The sequence below is a fragment of the Natrix helvetica genome (genome assembly GCF_964273705.1).
Source record: "Natrix helvetica genome assembly, chromosome: 8".
Taxonomy (NCBI): domain Eukaryota; kingdom Metazoa; phylum Chordata; class Lepidosauria; order Squamata; family Natricidae; genus Natrix; species Natrix helvetica.
In genome coordinates this window covers 25,001,609-25,016,644 of record NC_138559.1, presented here as the reverse complement: position 1 = coordinate 25,016,644, position 15,036 = coordinate 25,001,609, and the positions used below count along the sequence as shown (strand labels likewise).

At 35.4% G+C, this 15,036-nt stretch overlaps 1 protein-coding gene across 5 annotated transcripts in view; it reads left to right on the top strand.

Annotated features, from left to right (window-relative positions):
* ARHGEF12 (Rho guanine nucleotide exchange factor 12) overlaps nucleotides 1-15,036 on the top strand; it is a 69,627-nt gene that overhangs the window by 17,883 nt on the left and 36,708 nt on the right. For 4 of the 5 annotated variants that reach the window (XR_014176065.1, XM_081961100.1, XM_081961099.1 and 1 more), the window contains exons 2-6: nucleotides 5,594-5,617; nucleotides 5,913-6,001; nucleotides 8,438-8,494; nucleotides 13,570-13,668; nucleotides 14,047-14,096. Coding sequence is in view for 4 of the 5 variants with exons in the window: in XM_081961100.1 (XP_081817226.1) it covers nucleotides 5,594-5,617; nucleotides 5,913-6,001; nucleotides 8,438-8,494; nucleotides 13,570-13,668; nucleotides 14,047-14,096 (319 nt within the window). In the remaining variant the exon portion in view is untranslated. The remainder of the gene's footprint in view (nucleotides 1-5,593; nucleotides 5,618-5,912; nucleotides 6,002-8,437; nucleotides 8,495-13,569; nucleotides 13,669-14,046; nucleotides 14,097-15,036) is intronic. The other variant, XM_081961102.1, reaches the window with a different exon arrangement.

The window sequence follows — 15,036 nt, the reverse complement described above, 5'->3', positions numbered from 1 at the left end:
TTATATCCTACACCTTACGGTTTTATTCGGACATTAGTGTAGCAGAATTGTCTTGCTTCTTTTACCTTACCCTCTGTCTTCAAAATCCTCTTTTTGTTTTGATTTATAGGCTATTCAGTAGGACACTATATACTATGCAATAAAACAGGTAGACTTCAAAACAAGAAAAATCAATCTATATTATGGTAAAAATTATATTTTAAAGAAATATCCTTTTTTTAAAAAATGCTCAGTTTTAAATTGAAGTTTAGCAAAGCACGTATGTAATAAATATATTAGAGTTCAATGAAAATATAAATGTTTTAATTAAATCATCCTTTTCCTATATCACAAAACAGTTGACTATCCAGAAATTCTTAGCGGATCTTTTTTTCTTTAAGAAATACTGTAGTAGATCCCGCAGTACAGCTGATCATAGCAACTAAATTGAAGATGAATGAAATGATCAATAGAATTTTATACTTCATTAATGTAAAGGCTCAGCCTGCTGGTCAAACCATAAAGATTCTCCACCTTAGAAGAATAATTTATAAAATTATTATATGGAGAAGAGCCAGTAATTGTGGTTTATCTTTTATTTTTAACAGGGTTATTTCACAGTCATACATTTTAAGCTATTGAGGGCAAGTCTTGTTGCTCTATGCCTCTATTTGATTGATCAAATATGTTGTGAGAATCGTATCCAATGAAACATATGCCAATGTGTATTTCATATATTTTAACAAATGTACTCTTATTCCTTGCAATGTAGGGCAGCTTTCTGTGCTTATACAGCAGGAAATATAGTAAAAATAGAAACTAGGAATCTCAGAAATTTATTCTGTGAACTTCTAGTCATATTTGTTGGATTTTAATTTTCAGTACCATTTTACATAGAAGATGAAAATATTTTGGATACTAGGGAAATTTAATTGTTCAACTCCTTCAAGTACAGTATAAAATTATCTTAAATGTTCCTTGCACAGATTTGAAGTAGAAGATCTTAATAGCTGTTTAATGATGCAAAGCATGTGAAATGCAGCTAATAGATACAACCATTAAAATTGCTGTAAGCTTATTGGGCTTATTATAGTTATGACTGTGGTAGGTAAAATAAACAGGTGCTTTATATGAAAACCGACTCTTGATCCACCTAGCTCAGTGTTGCCTATTTTTAGACATGGTTGTTTCCCAACCCCTTGAAAGATGCTCGAAATTTCGAATCTCCTGCATCAGACATAGATTTTCAGTCATTGAGTTATAAAGTCTTCCCTTGATTATTTAGATTATCTCTGCAGGGAAATTTATATAGTTTTGTTGTTTTGAAACAAAAGATTCTAGGTAGATCTTACATTAAGCATACTTGAGTTTCAAATTATTAAATGTAATTGATATATTTATATTCTTTACTTTGTCTTCCAGTTTCTCAAAGTCATAATTACAGAGCCAAACTTATAGAATTATTTTGATTCATTTAAAGTTATTAATAAAATGTTGTTTCCTTCCCAGAGTAGTTGTTTGTGCCACCCATAGTTGTCTTCAATGAGATGGGCAACTATACAAAGTTTATATATAAATAATAACAAACTTTATAGGCTCAGTTTATCAAATTGTATTCTCTGTTAATAGAAGAGGGATTTTCTCAACTTTATTGTATTGGTTCAGAATTTCAGGTTTTGCCCAATGCAGCAGAATCTTAGTGACTAGATATCTATAAAATAGAACTCTTCAATGCCATGCTGTTCACCAGTAATTATTCGCAAATTAAGAGTAACTAGAAAAACGGAAGCCAGTTCTGATTGGCAGGTTCATTATGACTAAAGTAGTTTACTACCCTGTTTGTAGAATGAATTATCAATGGTAAAAATATTTTTGGGAAGAACAGTATTTGATAGGAGAAATATTCGGCATTTTTTGTTGTAGTTAAAAATCCTTTTTCGTAAGTGAGCACAAGTTCGGCAGCAAGTTAAGCCTTTGACAACACTCTGGCTCCCACTTACAGTGCAGCACAATGGCTACATTGAGTATAGCTGCTGGGGAAGCCCTCCTTTCCTGCTGATTTTGTAAATGCAGTTCTTTCTCTGTGAAATATCCTGACATCAGCTTTTGGAAAAATCCAAAGACTAGTGTCATGGAACAGTGCTAAAGAGCTTGCTTCAACGAGGGCTGAATGGGTATACTATAGCTGAAACTTTAGTAACTAAACTCTTACAGTTTCACTGTATTTATACTTCAGTTGAGAACCACTTCAGGGTAGTGATTAAAGGACAAGGCGAGAAACTGGGAAGTAGTGAGTTTCAGTCCTGAAACCAGCTTTGTAAATTTGTTCGGTCTCGTTCTCTCAGCTCTAGGAAGAAGGTAGTGGCAAAAACCACTCCTGAAAGTACCATCAAGATAGTCCTTGCTTAGTGACCAGTCACTTAACTATTATTTGAAGGTAAACAGTCTAAAAATTTTTTACAACCCATTCTTGAAGTAACAACTGTCCCCCTCCCACAGTCACATGATTGCATTCTGTGTCCTTGACTGCTGGCTCACATTTGTGACTAATTGCAGCATCCCGTGGCCAAAACCATTAATTAGGGAAAATGTATTTGCTTAACATCCACGTAATTCACTTAACAGCCATGTGATTTCCTTAATGACTGTTGTGACAATCAGTCGCAAAAATGGTTCTAAAATCAGGTTAAAGGATATGGTAATCTACTTAATAGCCATAATATCGAGTCCCTTGGTGGAGAGGGTGCGGCATATAAATTAGATTAATAAAGATTAATAAGACCAGAATTACAGGCCCTACTGCAGTCATTAACTGAGTGCTACTTATATGTTCAAGAGTCAAGACTGGCTCAAATTTTGAAAACAAAACAAAAAAACTTCAGCTGTTGCATAACACTTTTTCTAATATAGACATTAATCCATTACTTAAGGGTTGATTTCAGAGAGGCCCAACATTTCATTTGATATGGCATTCTATGTATGATAGTGTGGTATATGTTTGAAAAACATACTGTTTTTATAATTTGCTGAGTAAGACCTATGGGCTGAAAAGAGTGGAGTATATTGTGCCAGTTTTGAACCCCTTTCAGACATCATACAATAATGCCTCCAGTGTTAGTCCTCCCTGAAGAAAAAAAAAATACTATACATGTACTTTGGATGAGTCATACAATATCATCTGATGTGGTCATCTCAAGATAATTTGTAAGGATTGTCAGTTGGCTGCCCCTCTCTGATTTCCTGTTTTGATAGTGCTGACTATCTCTGCCTCTTCAGTTCATTGTTATAAGCAATACAATAGCAGTTGCGATTTTTAACTCAGCGCAGTATGAAAAACCTTTTTTAAAAACTTTTTGTAAGAATCATCACACAATATCAGTGCAGTAGAGCTTATTTGGTAGAGCTTCTCTTGAATAAACACAAAGCCTCTTTCTAAGAGGAGTGGGATGATACAGTATTCACATAGGTGTAGTGTAGTTTTAAAATAAGACTGTCCTCTTGTTCAAAACATGCCTGATATAACAGTTATCGAAAAGAAGAAAGTATACCATATTTTCCGGACTATAAGACGCACTGGAGTATAAGATGCACGAAGATTTTGAAGAGGTAATTTTTTTAAAAAAGTATTGCCCTCCAGGAGCACTGTGCAGGCATCCCAAATCCTCTGCATGCCCCATTTTTTGTGGGAGGGTTTGGAGGCAAAAAACAGGATGTGCAGAGAGTTTGGGAGGCCTGTAGAGTGCTCCTGGGGGCAGGGGAGGCAAAAACACCCCCGTTTTGTGAAAAACAGGCCCATTTTCACTCATTTTTGCCCTCCGCAGCCCCCAGGAATACGCTGCAGACCTCCCAAACCTTCTGCATGCCTTGCTTTTTGCGAAAAATGGGATGCGCAGGGTGGCGTTTCGGAAGGCCAAAAATGGCTGCATTCAGTGTATAAGACGCACCCAGATTTTCACCCTCTTTTTTTGGGGGGGGGGGGAATGTGTGTCTTATACTCTGAAAAATACGGTAGTTCATCTTTGTTGCTATACTAGATGATGCTAGTGTCGAGGCATGTGAAAAAATTATGAAGTACCGGTGCTTGAAGTTGATCTTGAACACTTATGGAAAAAGAAATCTGTTGATATTGAAGCCCTTGGAGTGATATCTAAAGGATTTCCTTGATATCTGGAACTATTTAATTTATTGAACCCGAACACCCTAATTTTACATAAAAACACGCTGCAGGGAACTGTCTATATTCTTAGATGCTGCCTAAATAATTCTTAGTGTAGTATGTTGGAAAGATAGTTTTACCTCCATGGTAATTTTGGTATTAAACCATGTATTCAGCATATAATCATGTTCCCTGAAATATCTAATTCATACGAGTAAAAATATTCCCCTTGTATATATGCTTTGTTTGTGATGGCATATTAAAATTAGCATTGGCTTTTATTGAATTATACAGAAAAGAGCAGGATTTTAATAAAGACAGGACTTTTCTCTAAATTAATTTGTTATCTTGATCTTTTATGCATATTATTGGTAAGAGATAACATTTCACAGTGGAAGGGAAAGAATAACATTCTAAGGTCCCAGTCTCTAAGGAGTGGCTGTGCAAAATAGCAATATATCAGATTATTTGTGGTTTTCTCTGTCTGTTTTGCTATCATTACTCTATTTGCTCCTCCCTCCCCTTCAGGATGGATGAAGGGAGGGAAAACCGGGAATCTGGCTTGCAGCCGATAAGGTTCTGAGAATCTATCCCAGAAGCCTTTTGTAAAATTTGTCCTCTTGACATATGCAGTTTCGCTTGGAAGCTAGATTTTCATGTAGAAAGATGAAGGCAGAGAGAATAAGTATGGAATTCTCAGTAATGCATTTCTAAATGTTTCTCTCTAAACCTAGAAACAAATTTGCCCTCTGTTTTAGTAACAGAATTGAAAAATGCTATAAATGCTAATACTGGTTTTATTTAAGTTTTTTAAGCTTTGAAACAAGGCTGCTTAATTGCATTATAATGCTATACAGTTTATAGCCAATTTTCAGTTGAGAGTTTTGTGTAGAGTGAAATGAGTTACTCAATTGTTTATGTGTGCAACAGATTCTTAAATACTTTTCTAATAGATGTTTTAAACAGTTTAGGATAAGATGTATATTTGTTAAAATCTATTATATTGAATTTAGGAGTAAATTATTTTGTAGTTGTTTGAACGAATGACTGAACTGTATACTAGAACATTAGTTGTCCTGACAAATTTAACGATGCATCTCATTTTGTGGATTCCAGTAATTTTATGATAATGAATTATTTCAATAAGTAGAAGTATGATTTTTTCATGTGGAAGAAGGGAATAGAATATTTATGTAATAGAAGCACTACCTGAAAGACACCTTTACAATTGTTGTGTAATAGAATAGAATCCCATGAGCATATCATGGGGTTAAAATCTTCCATCTTTCTTTAGTTTTTTGTGGGGACCAAACAACAGTTCAGAATTGTGCATCTTAAAATCAAAGTAATAAAAGTGATTATCCTTAAATGCATTACATGGAGGCTGACATTGATTTCTTGTAATCTGGAAACAACTTATATGGTACTAACTATTTTATTTGTTATTTTATTTTTCAGGTTTCCCCTCAAAAAACCTACAAGGTAAGTTTCTAAGGGTTTGACTTTCTGCATCTACTAAGTAAGTTCTGGTCCTCTCCCATCTTGCAGTAAAGCAACCCGGAGGGTTTGAGATATATTTAGGTGCACCCCACTAACCAGATTGAATTTATCTGAGACATGAGAAATGAACCATGGATTCCTGCCTTTGGGTAGATTATTTTCCCGAATAGAAACAATATGGAAAATGGGCATATATTAATGGGGTTCTTAAAATTAGCTCAGTTTAAGTAATGCAGTTTAAAAAAATGATTTTGTTCCCCTTTCTGTTTGGCTTCAGGCATGGCAGCATTCTGAGCAGAGAGTCTCCAGCAGACAAGAAGCAGAAGGTCGAGCGCTGCATTAGTGCCCATGATTTTGACCCAACAGGTAGAATTACCTTCACATCCCAAAGAACACCCAAATCTTCCTGTTGTCCAGCTTTGGAATTAAAAAAAAGTTGCCAAACCTCTTTTACCAATATTCTTTTCGAGGGCAATAACAGGGTTTCTGCCTTTTTTTCCCACTTTAATTGCATTATTTTTGTCAGTGGGGTTGCACACTGTTCCTTTTCCTTGTGTTTTTGAGTTGTATACTTCTGGAGTTGCATAGCAGATGGAACTTTGTTTTAAATCTACCTAGAAAGTTAAAGACCAAGGTAGAAAACAATGAATTAAAGAAGACAGATTTTAATGTGCAGATTATATAACAGATATGTTTTAGCTTTCCCCTGCATTCTTATTTTGATTCAGTTTGAGACTCTGACTGTTCTTCTCTGTTTATTTTAGTTGGAAAACTAGTGTTGTGAATGTAGCATCTTGCAGTACCCTTTCTGTACTTACAAATAGAGCCCATTGTGAGCCTATTCTTTAAGCGTTAGAAACTCCAGCTTTGTTTGAGTGTAAAGCTTCAGGAAACAGATGTATGAAGCCTATCCAACAGTGTTAAACTGCATTGCATTTTACTCATTTGCCTGTGATTATACTCAACTGTATATGTATATATATATATATATATATATATATATATATATATATATATATATATATATATATATATATATATATATATATATATATATATATATATATATATATATATATATATATATATATATATATATATATATATATATATATATATATATATATATTTCTTTCCAATTAATAGGGGTGACAGGATTAGCATTGATATGGCAGTGTTATTGCCTCTCAAGGCCATCTGCTGGGAAACTATGAGATCAGGCTGCTGGAGTAGACAAGCCAGCGGTCTGATTCAGCAGATCATTCTTCTTTTCTTAATGAAAAAGCCATATCACTAGCAATTAGCCCATGTGGGCCAATGGAAATGAGGAACTTCACAAATTTATATTTCTTTTGCAGGCTTTTTCTTGATTATGGTGCAGCAGTTTAAAAAGTGCAATGTTGTTCAGTTCACCTGTCTTTGGGAATTCCTTTGGGTGGGTCTTGTATTCCATTTTCTCTTCAGTACTCGATCTTGCTCTGTAGATAACGGAGCTGGATGGATTGTACTGTCTGTTAGTTTGCTTGTCTATGGAGCAAATGCTTAACATTCCTCTGGAGTTGAGGAGTCTTTTCTTCTGAGTGAAGTTGAGCTCAATTATTTTATATTTCTATCAACTTTAACTGGACACATCCATTTTCTTTCTTTTGTTTCCCTGTACTTGTAGACCATCTGTATTGCATTCAGAGTCTAATGCTGTCTTGGAAATTAGTCTGCATGTGAAGGTTCCACCCACCCCAACCTACTAACCCAGACTGACTGCTGTATGCTCCTAACTGTGTGACTGGCTTGCGGGTGAGCCTCTTGGCCCCACATGGTGTGTTGCTTTTCATTTGTGCAATTTAGCTATTCTGTCTGTTATTCTCCAAGAATTTACCACAGATGAGAATAACTTTGACCATCACAGAGTGTGACACAGGAAGATGTATAACTACAGAGAAAAAAAAACACGTGTTGGGATGAAATGTTTATTCCTTCTCTTTGCTGATACATCACTAGATGAGATCTTGGGGGTAGCTCTAAGGCTTGAATTTTGGAGAATTGGCTATTCCCTACATAACAAACATAATGTCGCATTTCCCCATCTGCAACATAAAAAGAATATTTCCTTAGAGTTTGACTGTGGGGTGAATGAAGTATGATCTTTTTAAGAGTTGGGTTTTTAATATAAAAGTAGCTGATATTTCCCAAATGTTGCCAAATTAGTACAAATGGACATTAAAAATAATTGAAATAAGAATAGCTGAAGGAATGAAAGCATATTTATACTTTTGTATGTCCCTACAGCATTGTGATTAGACATATTCAGGATCCTTTGACAGCATATCTCCTAAGAAGACATATCCATGAAGCAACACATCATCCCTAGCTATTTCAAGGATGGAGGGAAAAATATATTTTCAAACTAACCAAGACTTCTCCCTTTCCCATTATGGCTGGGATACTTCAAATATTAACTATTTTCTGGGTACCATTGGCAAATATAAGGCTTTGCATAAAAGGCTGTGCGTTATATTTTTATATTTATAAAACATCTTTTCCAATTACTCTTTACTATAGAAAGGAGGGAGCTTGATTATGATGCCTTCTTTTTTTCTGAAACTTTACATTTGATGTTATCTATACAGTCAACTACTATTATTTCACATTCTGATTTCAGATGTTATCATCTCTGTATGCTCATATCTTGTTTGTGTTTTGCATGAATTAACCCAATTGTAGAAATCATTTTTAATGAAGTATTTCCATGTTGGTCTCCATATTTCCTATATCTCTTTCTCCTTTTCTCCTGCTTTCGTGCAGATAGCTCCTCCAGGAAGACAAAGTATAGCTCAGAGGAGAGTAGATCCGAGACATATGGTAAGCTGAAGCAGCCACTGTAGCCTTGTGCCTTTGTTCGGTGTGTTCTGTTCAATTGTTCTGTGTGCTCAAGGCCTCTGCCTTTTCCCTGCTATGCATGGCTAACTTTGCATCAGGGGAAAGGACTGAGCTTTTAATGTGGCTTAAATATGCAAGCTTGCTGGTGGATACTAACCTTTGTAGCGAATATTAGATGTTTTTTTATATTGTCTTCCAGGATCTTTTCTTTGGGTTGGAAAGTTTGAGGAATTGGCACTAACCATTATGTAGGTAAAACAATTTTCTGAAAGTGTGGAGTTGTACTCTGTGGAATATGATAGCAGTTTGCTTGAAAAAAGGGACAGTCTTTTTATTTTATTTTTAGCTTCTCGGCCCTTTCTTGTGTAGGTACCTCTTTTTTCATATGAAATATTTTAAAAATTCCATAGAACTGTAGCATGGAATGGATGGCTTTCTAACTACAATGACATTTCAGTTAATTGCATGATAGAAACCTTTATAGCCTACCTTATTTAACCCTATGAATAGTTGGATATAGCTTAAATTAAAACATCCAAAGCTGTTAAGATTGTTTATTTATTTATTTAATTAGATTTCTAGACCGCCCCCTCTCCCCGAAGGGACTCGGGGATTATGATTATGTTGCTCATAATCAGTTCCCAAAGATTTCCTTAGATTACCCCCCCCCCCAAAAAAAAGCACCCCAATCTCTTCTGTATAGAGACAGAAAGTTTTATAAAATAGATACTTCTGTCCCTTTGATTTATAGATAAGAAGCACCTGCAGTGGAGGCTGCAGATACATCCATAAAAAAAAGTCTTAGCCATCTCTTTAAAAACATTTTTTTTAAAAAACTGTGTTTGCAACAATGGGTGGATGTGGTTTTATCAAATTAAAATCCTTTTATGGTGATTTTATATAGTCCCTTTGCAGCTATTTGCACATTTTTCTACATTCAGAAAAACCATTTACATAACAATTTAAGAAATTGCAATGCAATTCTATTGTACAGAGGTGTAAGTACTAGTTTTAGTCTTTCCTAATGTACCACTGGGAGAAACCACTGCATAACAAAGTTTGTGTGTGTGTGATATAACTAATCTATCTTTTTATGGGAATATTTAGTATGCATATTAGCATTTATCTATAGTTTGTTTTCTCTGCTGCATGCTGTATCTTGACTTTTCATAAACATGTATAATAAAGCATGACTTCATAACACAACCCGTTTCCTCTCAGACTTCCTGCAAAAATTCTATGGTCAGTTACAATTGAACTATAAAAGCTCCTCTCCTTTCTTTGCAGTAGTCATTTGCTTTCCTAGGTTGCTTCCTTTTTCCCCTCTTCTTTCTAGTCCTGAAATCTGTGCGGAAAGTTTTCAATATTTGCTTTGGATAGGAGAAACTATTTAAGAACCTTCCAGCAGAAAATACTGCGCTTTATATTGCTGATGACTGCAGTCTTTCTGCTTGCTTTTGGACATTGGGAAAAAAATATCTAAAAGTGTCAAAGGGGATTAAAGGTGTGGCAGTTATCTTTTTGAGATGAAAACTATCGAAATTCCTTTTCTGAATGAAAGGTCCATAGACCTTGATTGCTGTATGGAAAGATGTAAAGTAAGTAAGGAATACCATTTTAGTGTGGATCAATCTCTTTTTCAGTCTTTCTGTTTCTTAACATCTGAAAGGATGTTTGCTATAGAATGGTTAAATGTTATTTTCCTTTACATTCTGAAAAAAGTGATCTACAGCACAGTTCCAAGCCTTTATCTTGAACCTGCATTATTTAATAAATATTCTGGTTTGACCTCAAGAAAAGAAATTTTAGACATTTAAATGCTTCTAAGAGGGCACATTGAAATCAACTTATTTACAGGAATTGTAGTTTCCTAACAAAAAAATACAGATTTTTAGTTAAATGTAAACATTTATGGCATAAGTATGACTTAGTTTTATTTTTAAGTTATCAAGGAACTCTAATCACCCAGCCATTAAAATTACTATTTATTTCAATCAACTTGACAGCTTTTAAAACACACTGTTGCATATGCTAGACACCATGTAAACAAAAACTGAGGTTCTATAAATCTCTCATACATTTGCTTGCATTACTTTCCAGATGGATACTTTGTGCTCTTCCATTTCATTTATTTAGGTCTTTATCATAGCTATAAGCAATAACTATAAGCAAAAACTATACTTTAAAATTCTTGGTTCTGCTTTTATAACCACAGTATAACATAATATCAAGGTATGAGTGAGCAATTTCAGTCAATAGAAGATCTTCATCTGGATCGATACCTATTCCTTTTTTTAAAAGCCTTCTTTTGGTTGTTCTCTTAAATTTATGAAATTTGCTAGAAAGTATCACAAGGCATCTATTCTAAAACATTTAATCAATAGCAGTTTTGGAAACAAAATTAGGAATATATTCACAGAAAAAGTAACTTCATGATCATGATTGAAATTGCTAAAGGTTTTTCTAGGAAGATGTTCTTACTCCTAAGTTTTGTCTGTTAGGCAATTTAGATGAGTAGTGGTTCATTTATTTGGCTTTACTTCTTCTCTCTACACTTTACCTTCAATACCATGTTTTTGAATCAAGGCTAATATTTAATTCCTTAAAATCAGAGGTGAAGTGATACTCAGGATTTCTTTTGTTTGGGGATTTTTCAAAATCAGAAATATAACCAGTTCTATTCTGTATCGGACAACTTTGATACTACCTTGATAGCATGGTTAAACCAAGTATACAAACCAGAATAGACTATACAATTAGACTTCTTTGGGAAATAGTCCATAGATAGCTTGTGTTTGCATTTTTATTTGTAAGTATTTTGTTAGAGGTTTTTTTAAAAATGAAATTAGTGCATAGGCAGAGAAAAAATGCTTCAGTTCTTATGTGTGAGCAATTGCTTACATAATGAATTTTCAAGCTACTGTATTTATCAAGAATTATTGTAGTATCAGATTTTATTCTTATTAAAAGTTGGTTTACCCATCACATATGTGCTCTAAATAGCTGACTTGACAGAGCTCTACCCAGTGATGTTTGGATGAATGCTTTAATTTTGCTCTAGTATTACATAATTTTGTATTTAAAGTTAATTGGCCAATTATCTGAGCAATTGGATGCTTTTGCACTTTTCTCCCACTTTCTTATTCAGGTCAATTATTTGTCTTAGTTATGAGGCAGCTTCCTAAATATACAGCCACATTTTAATAAAAAAAATCAATCCGTATGTATTCTACTTTATTATCCATGTATCAATGGACTGTTACCCAGGTTTTACCCAGAGCAAGACACAAAACATTGAAGTTAATCTTCATTGAGTTTGCATAGTATTTACCTCATTAAATAGAGAAATCCCCTTTACAATTATTGCAGCCTTCAACTATTTTATGCCTAATGTTATGACAAAAGAAGCTACACAGTGAACAATCGGGATACCATATCTAATAAAAGAAACATCCTTTTGTTCTCAGTAGAATCTAGGCAATAAGAGCCTATTACCTTGACAATCTTTTTCCACACAGTGGGAAGAGACAGTGAAATAGACAATTTTCAATCTGGAATTGGCAATACCTTTTAAGAATCTCTGCATTACAAAGATGCAATGATATTACCCTGTGATAGGCCTGGCCCAGTTTATAAGAAGTGCTATTAATTAAATAGCCAGCTGTTTTGGTAGTTTGTTGCCAAGGTAACAAACGCCCTATGGAACAAATCTAGACTTTGATGATTGGATTGTCAGTTTTAAAGTCATACTAAAACAAAAAACAGCTCAGGACCTCAGCTCCTTAGTGTGATTCAACACAATTGTATCCATAAATCAGAGAGAATATGAGTGGAATCAATCACTGTGTGCTGAGTCCTTGTGATTCCCAAACGCATCAAAGTATTGCTTAATTAGGAGCTTACTATCAATTAGTGAGATGCATCCTTGATAATTAAAATTTTTGAATCTGAGTTGTCTCTGAACATAAACGCACAGAAAGGTATTTGGAGTTGGACACCAGAGAAATCCTGATCCTCCTTCATTGGTGTAGCCCACATCTGATTGAAATGATTGACTTCTCTTTGAGGAAAAAAAAGAAACAGATTGCATCCTTTGTAATTAAGGTTTTGTTGAAATATAGGTAACATATTATAGGTGCAAACATCTGAATGAGTACAAAATGGATCTTCATGGCATTTAATAGATTAGCAACTTGACTGATCATTCCTGCAGTTAAGTGTGCAAGGCTGTAATTTACTTTGTAATAATGAGTTCAAAGCATGAGCAGCTTCCACTCCTTGAGAATTTAAATAGCTTATTAGTGGTTACTTTCCTGCTAGTGGAAATATGTATGCACATTTGAGTGAATCTTCCATCATTTTTGAGAATAAGACATTTCAATCCATTTTATTTGGAAATATTATATGTATGGGATGATGCAATAGCAATAGTATTTAGATGTATATTCCGCTCCATAGTGCTTTACAGCATTCTCTGAGCACTTTATAAATGTCAGCATCTTGCCCCCAAAAATCTGGTCCTCATTTTATCAGAAGGATGGAAGGCTGAGTCAACTTTGAGCTAATCAGAATTGAACTCCTGGCAGTGGGCAGAGTTTATCTGCAATATTGCATTTTAACCACTGTGCCAAACTATGGATTTGAAGAACAATTTTGAAAAGATATTTAGAATATGATCAATGAGGGGGGCTTGGTTCTCTCTGAGCTTGGTTCTTTTCTTGCAGACGTTTCACTACCCAAACTAGGTAACATCAGGTAACATAGGTAACAACCAAGCTGAGAGACCACCAAAGACACCCCCCCCCCTTACAAATATTCTTCTTTATTAATATGATCAATGTACAAAGCAAACTTCTCCTTGCTATCTCTATTTCATATTAGCAGTACTTGAAAGGCAACTGGCTTACTATCTTCTGCCTCCTATCCAAATCTTCCATGTATGGTTTTCTTCCATTTGGTGGACTTTGAGAAACTTTCACCAGCATGTGATTTTTCTCACCTTTTTCGGTGATGCCTACACTGAGGTCTCCTTTTCATTCCCCCTCCCCCTTCTACAGGTCTAGTTCAACGATGTGTTATTATTCAGCGGGATGAAAATGGATTTGGGTTAACAGTCAGTGGTGACAATCCAGTCTTTGTACAATCTGTCAAGGAAGGTAAGTAGGCTGATTCAGGACCACTGTGCCTGTTACAGTTCTATCACACAAATCTTGCAGTACGCAACTGTAATGCATGAAATATAAATGTGCTGTAAAAAGATGCTTCAGTCATTTTTTGTTTAGTGTGGCCCTTGCACAACAGGAAGGAGTCTGGCAGAACATATTCCAACAAATACATTTTATTAAAAGGGATGAGTTTTTGTGAGCTGGTTCCCCAAAAGCTTATGCCTTTTAGTCAAACATGCTAGTTGGAAAAGATGCTACCACACCCTTTCTAATTTTTTGCTAACAAGACTCTTTTTCTACAATATCTTGCATAACTGGAAATACTAGAAATAATGTATTGAATTCTAAGTAGCTGATTCTTCTCTCTAGATGGAGCAGCCGTGCGGGCTGGGGTTCAAACTGGTGACCGAATCATTAAGGTAGGATCATTAAGTGCTGGAAAAATAAATTGGAAGGAGGTGAGAAGTAGGATTGCTTCAGTAGTTTTCATCACTGTATATATTTTGCTAAACCTAACCTCTTGGGAATAGTTTGAAATGCAGGCTGTCTATCTATATTTAGAATTAGCAGTACAAATAAACCCTTCTTTTGATGTACAGATGCAGTGAGGGGTGTTCATGAAAACTGAATGTTAAGTGGCAAATTATTTTTTTTCAAACAAAACAAAAACCCAGGCCTACACCAAAAAGGGGTTGAATTGGAGACAAAAAGAGGCAGTCTGAGCATAGGTATTTGAGCATCTGAAGTCCATTGAACTTAAGTTAGTGCTTTACTGTGAGCAATCAGTGCCTTTTTCCAGCTGCTCTTTAAAATAATTTTGCTTTGTAGGCTGATATAAATGGCACTCGGTTCCAACTTCATGCCCTAGGCCAGTGCTGGTGAATCTTTTCGTCCAAAATGGGAGTGGGCGTGCACGCACGGGGGAGCTCTGGAAACCGGAAAAGCAGTTTCCCAGCACACATGTATGTGGCAGGAAACTGAACTTCTGGTTTCTGGCATGTGCACGAACGCCGGTCACCTGGTCTTCCGGTTTCTCCCGCACGTGTGTGTGTGAAGACTAGATGGCTGGCGCATGCGCACCAGGGAGCTCCTCTTCCGGTTTCCGGCACTCCCGTACACACGAAGACCAAGTAAACCTGGAAGACCAATGGGCAATGGCTGACGTGCCCGGAGAGATGGCTCTGTGTGCCACTTGCCATAGGTTTGCCATCACGGCTCTAGGCCTTAAACCTGAATGACGTATAGGTGGAAGCAAAGCCAGAATTCCTGCTTCTAACTGTGCAGTTGATTTTTTTTCTTAATTAGCCCTCCGAATCCCTAAAATTTGGCTGCAGGGTACTGTGCCCATAAAAAAATGCA